Here is a 14,490-nt window from a genome sequence, read left to right as displayed (position 1 = left end):
AGGGGGGGTCCTGGAGCGTAACACAAACAGCATTGGACATTTGGCAGGGGGACACCTTGGACAGTTTGACAGCCCATTGCAGGGCACACGCAGAACACACAATGGACAATTTAGTGAGGAAAACCAGGCACAGGGAGAACATGCAAATTCCACACCCCAAAGCACGGGCAGAACTCACACCCCCGAATCTAGGGGAATGAGCTGAGCCACCGCGCCATGCTAGTAGCAAAGACCTCTGTAAAATATGAAGAAAATTATTTGTCAATGGAGATGCAATTCAATTAATTGACTCCAAAGAACACTGGATACCAGGTCAAGTGACATGATACTGGGCTACAGGCTAAAATAATTATAAATAAATTTGATATATTGAAATTTGTAAGTCTTATTACACGCAAGCTATTAACGTAAATGAAATTAATCCTTAACATCTTTTCTAGCAGTTGACAGTTTGATTTCCACTGATAAACATTATTGGGATTTATTTAGAATTTATGGAGTATAAGTTCACATTGACTGCATTAGCAAATAAAACAATTCCCACAGATACATACTCTTTAAAAAACTTACAGAACATTTTTACACGTTGTATATTTTAACAAGACCATTTTCTTTGAAAATCCACCTCATTGATTTAAAATAAGCAGGCAGGATGGTGAAAAATATGCAAAGATGTAGGCATAACAGTATTTCAGTTTCTAAGGGAAAAAATGTCACATTCGGGGATGTACACAAACAGGGGGTGTGCACAATCAGGGGATGTACACAATCAGGGGATGTACACAATCAGGCGATGTACACATACAACAATGCAAATGAGCTAGCAAATAAAACTGATGACGGCACTTCTAGCATTTCCGATAATTAGGGTTTTTCATCTGCAAAAAGGGATGAACTCTGCCATATATCAAGAGCTCATGCTTTTAATAGTTTTGGATGCTTAAGAATTTTTGTAGAAAGATCAATAGCAGAACTAGTACACAAGTCTGAAAGATGAACACAGTGTAGTTAAAAACATCTCTTTAATGCAATAATCATTACTGTACAATACCTATTTAATAGTTTGCGCTTTTTTAAAACAATATGTATCACAACATACAAGCACCTAAATGCATATGCACATTAGATAATATTGAACTACTAAATGCAAGATTTCTCTGATTTTGGATAAGGGGGAACAGTTGATTACATGACTTTAGTATGCTAAAAACAAAAGGAATCCAGTACATTAGCATCTGCAGTGTGCAACATATTTGCTGCATCATTCTGATAGCTCCGCTCTGACTAAACTAAGACAGCAGCTGCTTTTAAGATGAAATTTACTCGATACTGTTACATTACTGGAATTTTACAGGCCTCACAGATGCAATTAAGTTATGGGAAAAGAAGTTAGAAGGCTGTGTATTTAACAAAATCATCATAATCATAGACTGACTGCTAAATGAGTGCAAATTGTGATTGGCAAAAGTTAAAGCAAAAAATAATAATAATAATATTGCATTTAAATTGTTTCATTAAATGAGATACTGGTAAGGTCACTTCAGCCTTCATCCTGGAAATGTTAAACCAAGACAGTCTCACGAAGTGCTAATAGACATCCACTGAGTTTAAAACAAAGCCATTAATCAGCAATATTTGCTTGCTGTGTTAGTCTGAGTTATGGCAGTCAGTAGTGAATTCACTTATCTAAATGTGGCTGTTTGATGGCCCTCTTTTAACAAAGGAAGAAAAGACGTGTCGGGGATTAAGTGGCTTTTTATTTTAAGCAACACAGTTACGGGAGAATTTGTTCAGATCATTCGATTGCGTTTATGGGTGGGGGAGTCTGCAATAACGTCACTGCACTGGGCAGAGGTCCGCTTCCTGGTGCCCCCGCTGTCTAAGTGGAGGGCCATTTCCTCCGCTATGAAAGTGTTTAAGTCCACGTCGTGAAGTCCATTTCTTCTGCGGCTGGTACTGGAGCTGCTGCTGACGTGAGTGGGGGACCCCGGGGCACCAGAACGCACACTAATACTTGCCATTGCACCACTCAGACCTAAAAGATTTGGGGGGGGGGGGGCATTAGTCTTGCAGCCAACATACAGGAACCAAATTTAGCATTAAGTTTACAATTACATGTGATCAAAGATCTAATTTTGGAATGCACTGATCCTATTTATTCCTGTATTCCTAACATGACAGAAATTGTTAGTATAGGCCTCATAACCAGTGTGATAAAGATGGTCTGCCCTGAAGTGCATCAGATCACAATATAAGATTTCCATGCAAGATTTATGTGGTGACCTTGTATGATTCACAGAATAATTGGAGTTATGTTGCAATATAAAACTTCTATAAGTATTTTGGCAGAGACAATTATGTATAAGGATGTAACTGAAAAAAGTACATTAGCACTCGCATAATCCCTGTGTTAGATCAGTATCACTGTCAATTAAATTAATCTGGCTCTAATCAAAGTACTATAGAATGGAATTTGCACTTTGACAGAGAAAGTGGATGAATGGATTGACAAAAAAATACAAATTGGAAAAAATGGCTCAAATATCTTCCAAAATGCATAAATGACTTGTTTCATTCAGTTTTCTTTGATATTACATGGTAAAATATATTACAAATATTTAACATTTCCAGAGGTGACCGGTTGGAAGATTAATGGATGGATATTTAAGGTTTAATATTTTTTAATAAAGCTGTAATTGTTTTACTGTTATATGAACATCAAGCTGAAAGTACAATACATGTAACTACCTTGCAGTAAATATTGAATACGCTGCTCACTGGTAAACCTTTCCAGCTAACAAGATGGTGAGTCAATTCATTTTCACCCCGTAAATTGCACTGTTACTGCAATACATAGCCATGTAATGCGAGTACATGTACTGTCTGAAGTCTTCCAGCAAATAAGTCTCAAGAAAATGAACGTTAGCTATTGGTTCTACAACAATATTTCAGAAAGTAAGGGTAGCATACAGCTGACATTTTACTAGTGTGCTCTACCAGAATTACCACCATAAGGATCTGAGTTTTTAATTTGTGTGAGGCACACAGATATCTTCACAGAGCCATGGGACAGCTAATTAACCCAAATTAATACAGTATTACCACTCGCTGTCACACTTAAAATGCAGTGATAGGTACACATGATTTTTCCCAAAGAATGTGTGTAAATTCAAAAAAAGACCAAAATGTTCTAGTGTGAGTTGATATTCACTGAATCTTTGAATTTTATAGACAATGAAGCATTAAAACTTAAATTAAAATTTTACCTTCTTAGCCCCTGTTTTTAAAGCACACCTTTTTTGTACATGATTAATGCTCTACTAATTTTAATAATGCTAGCTAATGCTAAAAATGATCTGGTGGTGTTCAGATCTGCACTCCACCCCTCCCCGAGACAAACAGGAATATTCAATAATTTAATTTTACTTTTTTAATTGGGCGTGGGGGGGGGGGGGAGGCTAAATAATTAGCTTTGGGTTTACCCAACCACCAAGCCAAAGAGCAGAGACTAACTTCCACCTAATATTAATGTCAATAAAAATATATTTATTACTTGCCATACACCATCGGAAACCAAATGTAATTAATAATAAATAATATCTGGCAAAACGTAACGGCAGAAGCTTAAGATTTACCATGCAAGGCAATGGCTTCTCTGAAGGGCTGCAAGTCAGCCTCTACAGAAGAGCTACTTTCTGTGGATGCCGGTCGATTTGGTGGCACAATGTTCAGCTTCGGTGCCGTCCTAGAAGTCCTCGACGGAGGTGCTTTGCCACACAGGAAACCGATCAAGTCCTCCCTGCGAATTGTCCTCCGTCGCTTCTTAACCCATGCTAAAACATCCTTATTGCGCCGCTGGTATCCAATCTGGATTCCTAGATCGTAGCTCCTCTCATGTGCATCCATGCTTTCTGCAGAGAGGAGAACCAGGGAAAAAAACAAAACAAAAAAAAACACATATCAGCAAGTGCAGTGCATTTCAGAAATGCCCCGGAGACAGAAGTAAGATCATTAGATGAATTTAAGACTGACTTAAGAATGGAGGTCCAAAATTATTCCAAAGTCAGGAAAAGCATTCTAATCTTTGGCCTACAAGCATTTTGGATGACACTTAATATACTACAGTAGCCAGTGAGAGTGCAGTGGTAAAAGTATTACTACTTTGCAGAGTTTTTCATCAAATGGAAGTTGAACAGCTTTCTTTCAGCTCTGTACATAAAGGGTGCCATGGAATGTTAGCATTATTATTATTGTTGCTGCTGTGCTTCTTTCATTTGATGTGCAAGGCAATCAGAAATGCAATATTCAGTTAATAAGAGAATTTGGGTTCCCATTGGTAACCCAAACTGGGTCAGCTGCTTAAAATACTGTGGTAAACAATCAAACCCAAAGTGGGCCAATATTAATCTGCTGCCATTGCCATCAGAGACGCAGTCAACAGAGGCACATCAGAAGCAATTCCCAAGGATGCCTGCGTTTTTTAAAAAGTTGCACAGCCGGAAACATATTGTCTAAATGGAGAATTTTTTGGGGATAGTAGTGAATGCATTCAGGAGTTCTGAAAGTGGTAAGAGGGGGTTTGTTTGAGGCCATTGTTCCCAACTGAGGCACAATCAATTGCTGAGAGTAACGGGGGGAACCAGGGGCACTGCACATTGCATACTAAATAAAGGAGCACTCAACTTTAGTGTTGCCTTTAACCCAGAATTCACAAGAACCTGGGAACTATCAAATATGCAAACAAATCAGACAAAGACCGTGTGAATATTTTTTCCATATTAGGATATGTACAGTCTTACACGAGACATAAGATGGTAAAGAAAGATAGAAAACACACACCTAAACAACAATTTGCAACATCCAACAACATTCAAGTGTACTTCCATTACTAACCAATGGCATTAAGGCAGAGTAATATTATCTGGTCTACGCTAACTGGCTAGTTATTTAAGAAACAGGCACAGATAAAAAAAAAAAAAAGACAACTCAAGATGGCAGATAAATGCACACTTAAATAAGCAGACACACGCTGGAAATATGGTAACTGCAAATATCGGTATGTACCCAAATTGAAAAGCACAAGAGCAGAGGTTAAAGAGGATAAAGCTTGCTGCTTTCTGAGCCTATACCAGTTTCTTTTTCCAAATAATATGAAAAAAAAACAAACTCTAAACATTACTGCTGTTTCAGTGTAAAAAGACATGAGCACCTATTTACCCCAAACAGGTTGGGATCTAAATTGCAATATTAAAGAGAAAACAATTATAACCTACTCTTTAAACAAGATAATGGTCAGCCTTTTTTTTTTTTTTTTAAACAAATACGATAGTAAGCATTGTTCCATTTTCAGCTACAATAGCAATTCACCACACATAGAAATCCACAGTTAAGTATTAAAAGGATTTAGTTTTGCCAGGAAGAAATGGCTGAGAGAGACTGGGTGGCCAGGATGCACGGGGGAGGGGGTGTATGGAGTCTCCCACAGGTGGTGTGATAAGAAAAATACTATTAAACCAAGAAAGCAAACACTGTAAAATAAAAAAAGTCAGAATCTAGAGTGTGGCTTCCTTGTTTGGATCAGGGACTTCGGTGGGCTAATTAAGTGCCCCGGTTTAGCAACCTTTCATCATACTCTGCTCTCTGATCCCATCAGTGTCTGATACGCTATGATAACACTTCTCAGGAAGTCAAGTCTTTTTCTCATACTGAGCCCCTGCTTCATGGGGTATTCCATCTGTTTTACAGCCACTTATCCTGGACTGGGTCCCGGGAGTGCCTGAAGTCTCTCCCAGGCAGTGTAGGATACTCTGGATGGGACTGCAGGACACATACACACTCGCTATTTAGAGATGCCAATTAGCCTGACTGCATGTCACTGGGCTGCGGGAGGAAATCGGAGCACCCGCAGGAAACCCACACAATACAGGGGGAATAAGCAAAGGCTATAGAGGATGTGGGATTCAAACCCCCTACCAGCTGAGGCAACAGCACTACCACCGGTTTATGTAATCTGAGGGTTATAAATGGAGAAGGATCCTGATGCTTGATAAAGCCTCAGAATGCCAAGTATGAAGCACTCTGTCACTATTATACACAGAAGTCCCGATACGTTACTTTGCCCGCAATATTTCGACAAGGGTATATTTTCTGCAAATAATGATCTCTAGTGTTGCACTCAAACACACTACATCAAACCCAAAAGTGCTGCATCAAACCCAAGATATACTAGCTATGAAGTACATGCATGCATGATGGAAGATTTTCAGAGTTGCAGAAAGACAGACCTTTGTAGAGGTTGGTAACAGCTGTGGCGGCACTCTGGAAAGGTGTCCACAGAGAGAGACCCTGCTGCTGACACACCGGGTCTGAAAAAGGGAAAGACGGGGGGAGGACAACAGGCGTTATGTCAGAGATCACCATCAATTACATAAAGAGCCGTCTCACGCTCTCAGGCCACTTCCTGCAACATTTACATTAAAACTGAAAACAGTGATTACACTGTCAACAGTGATTACACCACTTACTTACTGCATTACACACTGCATCATCGAGAACACTTATAACAACCCCCCCCCCCTCCTCAAAAAAGAAACAAAAACCAACTGCTACCCATTTCAGATTCAGCCAGCCAAATATCTGCGCCATTTTGTTTAGCCGGCTTTACCATAAACTATACAGCATAAACATAATAACCGAAGCGTGATACTGTAAATGAAGCAGCCTTTTTTGCACACACATAACTAGATAATCCAAAGTACATGCAAGATATCGGTAGATCGCATGCAATTAATTTCACCGTTCTGATTTCCAAGGTTTAAAATGCAGTCACTGCAACAATAGGTAAAACGCCTTAATCACATATATGAAGTTCTATGATCCGAACGAGCCAGTAAGAAAAGCAGCGAGGTGTAGTCTATGCTGTTCAGTAAAAAGTACTGATCTGAACGATATTTTTAAATTTAAACTAAGGAACTCCTCCTAGGACTTCAGACTTCGCCATCTTGTTCCTTTCCCCTTGCACAACTAGGTATACCGTGCTAGACACCGGCTGCGAAGTTATTTGCTTAGACAGCACACAGTAATGCTCTTTACAAAACTTATGTTTACAGGCGTCTTGGTACTGTTATCCGTGAATGTACGTCCCTCTAGTCTTAACTGCGGGAAGCCATTCTTATATGCACATTAACCAATAAGTCTGCACGTCAGTGTGAGGAGTGTCGGTTAGTATCGGCTCTTATTCCGGGCTATGCGTTTACCCGGACCTTTGTAGAGCTGTGCGACCGCGGTGGCGGAGTTCTGGAAGAGATGCCATAGTTTCTGGTTGCTCTGATCAGCCTCCTCCTCGATCGGCTCCTCCTGCCCGGCCTCGGCCAAACACTGCCGCTCCCAATTCGAGAACCAATGTTCAGGGCCATGCTCCTGGATCTCCGCTTCCCCTTCCTCCTTCTTGTCCTCCATTACACTGGTTTAGCTTTTTTTTATTACCTACCAACGTTACTAGCTAAATAACTGTTCTGTAGATACTATTACACATTAAAAAACAACTTTGAGGACGAAAAGAATAATCACCGATGCATGATCTGCTGCAACTCCGATTTCTCAGTCACCGAACTTTTCCGGCAAATTCCAAAAAACAGTCTAACCCACAAGAGCCCTGAGAGCATATTGAAACGCTCCGCCTTTTCAGACAAGCACAATTGCGATTGGTCAGAGAATTATTCTAGGGCGTGTCAGTACTGTATCCGAGTTGTTTCATTGGATAGATGAGACGTATGTCATCACGTCACAAAAGGCCCTCCCTACAAATAACTGTGAAGTCAGCGCAGTGCCGCACAGGGCCTTTTGAAAAACACGTGACAGCTGTGATCTGATGACGTTGGCACCAAAGACACGCCACATGAAGATCGAAAACAAACCAGTCACGTGTACGACATTATCAACACGCTAGTTCGACCTAAAGAGTTTTCAAAACAAAAGACAGTGACGCAAATAATTGTAGAATTCGCCTTTAACATTAGGAGCACATATTTTCTCCATCTACAGCTGAAGTGTGTGCATGCAAAACAAAATAAATTCCCAACATTCGTATAAAACTATAAACCGTTTATTGCCGTAAACGACATTGCTATCCGACACTGAAACTTAACACGTTAAAGCACATGAAATAGCGTGTTAAATATATCTTTTTCTAACTTTACCATTTCCATGTTCAACCTTATCCGATTATTGTCAGCGTCGGACATTTTAAAGCTTTGTCAGCACATGATGTGTTTAAAATTGAAGCTTCAGTTATAACTTAAGCCTAGATCATGATGTTCATTTATGTCATTGGGGATCGAAGGTATAAATAACTCCTATTCTAATATTTAACCATACCTGTCAAGTTTTGGATTTGAAAATAAGGGAAATTTTCCGGCACCCACCGCGAGCCATCCCACCACCCTAACCAGCAAGCTCCAGTATCCCTTACATTTTCAGACAGGTGTACAAGAAATCTAAAATAACCACTTGTCATTTACATTTTATTTTCATTACACATTTTCTTTTAATTTATCATGTTCACTCATGAGGCTCTCTGGCATTCACTAATGACTTATTATACAGATTTGTTGCAGACTTTGTATCCTTGAAGTCGTCACAGAAGGTGAAAGTTACGTTTTTCCGCACACAGCATTGCCATTTTAACCTCCGCATTTATGACTTGGTTAATGTTGTAAATGACTTGCAGACTACTGCAGGTGGCAGTTCTCACGAGGCTACTGGCAGTTCATTTTGGAGAGGCAGAGGAATTTTTTAAAATGATATTATAATACGGGAGATTTACGGGAAAATACTAATACGGGAGGACGGCGGGAAAGAGGGGTAAAATATGGTAGTTTCCCGGCCAAAACGGGAGACTTGACATTTAACAGTATTTAACAGTTAAAATCAGAGTGCGTTACTTGGACATCACCTGAGGTACTTGATGCATTATATAGCCACAAGACAATGTATTATGTAGACCTTGATGATTACGTTTAAATCGTGTAGAGAGAAAAACGCCTTATATCCATTACTTTTAGCCTAGCATAGCTTTAGAAACGTCTCACTTAAAATGTATCGCATGCACCTACTGTACGCAACACAGGGATTAATGCAAGTGCTTTTACGGTAGGTAAGAGTAAATTACAGGTTGTTTAATTGCCGTCGCAGTAAAACACGGGCCTGGGGCTTATTTTCATACACTCTTGCAGGAGAGGAAACGTTGGTACCAAAAGTAAGTGCCAGACTTCTAAAAATTTGCGTATATCGCGATATGTGTCATACGTATCATAAAAACATTCGCACCATTCCCATGGGCTGATGGGATATGCTTGGCGGAATAATAAAGACGTTAGTTTAAAGTGCTGCTTGTGGATGAAGTTTTGTGCTAGACACTGTGAGTGACAGCAACACGAAACATTACATGTAGATTTAAAAAACGTATTATGATAAATTTGGCTAAGCAAACCCGATTTTCGTTCCATGAAAAAATGCAAGGTCCTTAAGTGAAACCTTTGACCAGTTTGTGACGGAACTAAAGCTCTTAGTAAAAGACTGAATAGCGACGTGATGGTCAGGGACACAGTCATTTTTGCAACAAACTCACCAAAAGCCCGTAAGCCACGTCTCTGACTTGACTTTGGAAAACGCGACATCGTTTGCTCACATGAGGTCTCACAGCAGCAGTTAAAAATGATGGTGAGCAGCGGGGGTTGTACAGCTGGCCAGGCCATCCATACTGTGAATAAACGCTGCGCCGGTGTTTTGAAAAATTTTCCTACCTAAAATATTTTCCTACGCGTAGCGGAAATTTATAACCATATCTGATATTTTGTCCTACCAGCATAAATATATGCTCTCTTTGGTGTTTAGGGTGGTAGGATATTATTATAGACATAAACACTCCATAAATATCTGCTCCCCTCTATGTGTAGGGTGGTAGGAGATTATTATACTGTAGATGTAAACATTCCATAAATATCTGCTCCTCTCCATGTTTAGGGTGGTAGGACATTATTATAGACATAAACACTCCATAAATGTCTGCTCCCCTCCATGTTTAGGGAGGTAGGACATTATTATAGACATAAACATAAATATCTGCTCCCTCTATGTTAGGGGTGGTAGGACATTATTATAGACATAAACACTCCATAAATATCTGCTCCCCTCCATGTTTAGGGTGGTAGGACATTAATATACATATAGTTATCGTTCATATTGTCATAGTTAAATAATATTCAAATGTCCATGTTCTTCCCTTTAGTGAATGTATCTCTGAGCATCCTAACCCATCCTTACTCATTAGACCTGCAGGTCCATTTCATATCTATAACATTTGGGAATGTGAATATTTCATATAAGATGACCACTGTGTAGAGCAGGGGTCTCAAACTCCAGTTCTGGAGGGCCGGAGCCCTACACAGTTTTTGGTTCACCCTCATTTAACACACCTGATTCAACTCCTTGTGCTAATTACCACACAGCTCTTGAGCTGAATCATTTGTGATGGAAGGGGGAAAGAACTAAGCTACACAGGGCTCCGGCCCTCCAGGACTGGAGTTTGAGACCCCTGGTGTGGAGTATAGAATACACTGCATATATATATATACACTGCTCAAAAAAATTAAAGGAACACTTTGAAAACACATCAGATATCAATGGGAAAAAAATCATGCTGGATACTGATATGGACTAGGTAATGTGTTAGGAATGAAAGGATGCTACATTGTTTGATGGAAATGAAAATTATCAACCTACAAAGGGCTGAATTCAAAGACACCCCAAAAATCAAAGTGAAAAAATGATGCGGCAGGCTAGTCCATTTTGCCGAAATTTCATTGCAGCAACTCAAAATCGTACTCAGTAGTTTGTATGGCCCCCATGTGCTTGTATGCATGCCTGACAATGTCGGGGCATCCTCCTAATGAGACGCCAGATGGTGTCCTGGGCAATCTCCTCCCAGTTCTGGACCAGGGCATCACTGAGCTCCTGGACGGTCTAAGGTGCAACCTGTCGCCGTCGGATGGACTGAAACATAATGTCCCAGAGGTGTTCTGTTGGATTTAGGTCAGGCGAGCATGGGGGCCAGTCAATGCTATTAGTTCCTTCATCCTCCAGGATCTGCCTGCATACTCTCGCCACATGAGGCCGGTCATTGTCGTGCACCAGGAGGAACCCAGGACCCACTGCACCAGCGTAGGGTCTGACAATGGGTCCATGGATTTCATCCCGGCAAATGCCAATCGAGGTCCACAGTGTCGGGCAGTGAGCACAGGGTTCACTAGAGGACGTCGGGCCCTCAAGCCACCCTCATGAAGTCTGTTTCTGATCGTTTGATCAGAGACATTCGCACCAGTAACCCATGATTCTTCAGAAAACTGGTATTTTCAGAAATGGTAACAGAAAGGATAATATATTCATGCATATTCCAATACAATGTGTCTTTGGATAAAATGGTCACTGGTCAGTGGTACAAGGAGGTGCTATCACGTACAGCGAATGCGAGGCTGTGACTGAAGCTTTACCCTTTATTTCCGCTGAGAGACGTGCCGCGTGACTCATTTCCCCGCGCGTACAAGTTATCTTAGGTCAGCGTTTACGGTTTGACTTCTGAGATTTAGATCGAGCTCTAGGTAATTTTTTTTTTCGAACTGGTTGGTTCGACTTTTAAGAAATTCGAGTTCTAATGAGTTCGAGAACTGAGGTACCACTGTGTGTGTGTATATATATATATATAAATATATATATATATATAAATAAATTATCCTTAAAAAAGAAGAGCAATAAATGCATCACACAGGTTTTACTAATTAAATTAATTATTTAATTAACTGGAATAATGTTTTTTTTGTCCGATCACAATGTGCCCACCTGCTTCATTAGTTACACAGCACCTGAAAACAGAGGAAATTTAATAATGTTACACAAAGCCGTACATACTTGTAATAGAGAAAATATAAAACACTTATAACCCATGATTCTTCAGAAAACTGGTATTTTCAGAAATGGTAACAGAAAGGATAATATATTCATGCATGTTCCAATACAATGTGTCTTTGGATAAAATGTAGTCTTTGCATAAAGAGAAGATTTTTTTTATCATTTACCTCCACCAGTAGTGAACAAGCTATGTCCATCCTATGTCCACTTCCTGCTTCTAGTAAATTCCATTTTTATTGATTGATACATTTTGTTTTCATTACGTTTCACATATAATATATCTATAGCCAGGGTCCAAGTGCAGTATTAGATTGTTAATGCAAACATTATGATCAGATCATTAGAAATACTGTTCACTTTTTTGTGAGTAAAAAAATCATTTATTTTTATTAACAGATAATAAGAATGCAATTTTACGTAACATGTTTCAGAATGAAAGATGAACAGTTATCACGATATCATGTATCACAGAGACATAAATCGTTTTGCAAACTATGGATACTGCAAACCCTGAGTTAATTTCGCACACAGCCAAGTTTTAAAGCAGCATGATGTTATGGTCCAGTCTAGGGTTGGAGCCTAACAGCGTGGGAGGGAAGGAGGGATTGGGAAGGACAAGACAACCAGGGGCTAGGAGAAGGGAACACGGGACACAAAGGGAGTCTTTTTATAGTTTTTTTTCTAGTTTTTCACAGACACTTTACAAAGCACCAAGTGTAACAGACTTCAGAAGTGACAGGGGCCAAAGAAACAAACAAAACAGATCTACCAAATGCAACCCCAATCTAAGATAATCCTAAGTGAAAACAAAAGGGTGGAAACGAAACAACAATACCTATGCCTAACTCCCTAACCAAACAAACAGTAATTCCCACGTTTACGAATAAACAAAAAGGCAATCACTCCTTACACACACCTAGTGATAGACAAACAAGCAAACACACAGCCAAAGCAAAGGTATCCGAGGGAATAGCAAAGAGGCAAAGTTGAAGTACAGGCAATAGATCCAAAACCAAGCAAGCAGTCAAAACCAGGGTGAAGGTACAAAAAGGGATGAGGTGAGAATCGAAAACCAGGAACAAAACAGTCATACACGAGAGCAATCACACAAAGGGAAGGGAGAGCGAGCTAACAGGCGAGAAGTGAGCAGCCGAAGTGACGAAGCAGCTGCCTCTTCTGCTGGCGAACTGGAAACTGCTCCGAAGGCGAGGGAGGCGGGGCCGGGTCCAGGAGGCAGAGTTGAAAGAGTGTCCGACGAAGGCGAGTGGGCAGGATGTCCGTAGACTTGCAGGACATCCTCCCGAAACTTACGGCACGTAACACTTACGTCACGTACCCAAAACTTACGGCACGTAACAATGAAAATCACGCGGTTGCTTTGCAGTCTTAGGCAAGAATGTATTCAAATTGCACTCTGACACATGCATATGGTAAGTCAAAAATGTATGATACTCAAACACACACACATATATATATATATTACTAAAAATGCAATAAAACTAACCTTGTTTCTTCGAAAAGCAGAGAACATGCAGTCGTTCACTCGAAAGCAGCAGATATTTCTGGGCGTGTGTTAAGTAGTGAACGAGCATGCGCAGTTAACTCGGGTAGGACATTTTCATGGGTAGGAAGGAATTTCAGAACACCGGGAAAATAGCAGGCCACTGAAAAATGCTAACAATGTTGCTAAGCAGCGCATGAAATGTGGGTCCTGTGAGAGAGTACACGGCAGTACAGAAGAATGCCCAGCACGTGGATGGCTATGCAACAAAATGCATGAAGTCAAATCACTGTTCCAAGGTGTGCAGTACCCAAATGCAACACCCGGTAAAACACAGAGAGCGAAAGGTACACTCTGTCGTGACTGAGCAGACAGAGGACAAAGGCCCCCCTGTCCTAGGCTTCAGAGCATGCCTAGACCTGAACATGGTCAAGTTGGTCCATGTTGTCAATGTGCAGCCAACAAAACCTGAGAGCATTTTGGACAAGTTCGCTGACGTGTTTAAAGGAATCGGGCTGTTCCCTTTTGAGTGCAATTTTTGCCTTAAACCCTCGGCAGTACCAGTGACATACCCACCCAGGCGCACTTCACAAGCACTCCGCAGCCGACTCAAAGATGAACTCGACAAGATGGAAAGGTCAGCTATCATCTGCAAGGTCTCCGAGCTAACAGACTGGATAAATGCACTAGTGATTGTAGAAAAGCCCAGGACAGGTAAGCATAGAATATGCCTCGACCCACACGATCTTAATAGGGACATCCAGCGTCCACCCTATCCGCTCTCAGTATTAGAAGACATCACAGCAAAATTAACAGGAGCGCAGTACTTCAGTGTACTGGATGCAAGGTCTGGATACTGGTTGAATAAATTGAGCCATGAGTCATCGATGTTAACAACCTTTAACACTGTCTTTGGGAGGTACTGTTTCCTTATGTTCCCATTTGGGGTAATATCAGGCCAAGATGAATTTCAGAGGCGCATTGAGAAAACATATGAAAGGCTCCAGGGTGTTTCTGCCATTGTT

The 14,490-nt window shown here is 40.6% G+C and overlaps 1 protein-coding gene across 1 annotated transcript; it reads right to left on the bottom strand.

The window, feature by feature from the left end:
- Positions 1-1,003: 1,003 nt before the first annotated feature.
- Positions 1,004-7,677, bottom strand: LOC111845570 (HUWE1-associated protein modifying stress responses-like). Its single transcript, XM_023815082.2, has 4 exons — positions 7,263-7,677; positions 6,285-6,365; positions 3,636-3,911; positions 1,004-2,035 (listed from the first exon to the last, which is right to left on the bottom strand). Exons 1-4 carry the CDS (start codon positions 7,456-7,458, stop codon positions 1,791-1,793), a joined length of 798 nt encoding a protein of 265 aa, XP_023670850.1. The 5' UTR covers positions 7,459-7,677; the 3' UTR covers positions 1,004-1,790.
- Positions 7,678-14,490: the final 6,813 nt, after the last annotated feature.

Source organism: Paramormyrops kingsleyae, chromosome 5, assembly GCF_048594095.1.
Source record: "Paramormyrops kingsleyae isolate MSU_618 chromosome 5, PKINGS_0.4, whole genome shotgun sequence".
Taxonomy (NCBI): Eukaryota; Metazoa; Chordata; class Actinopteri; order Osteoglossiformes; family Mormyridae; genus Paramormyrops; species Paramormyrops kingsleyae.
This window is presented reverse-complemented; position numbering and strand designations above follow the sequence as displayed.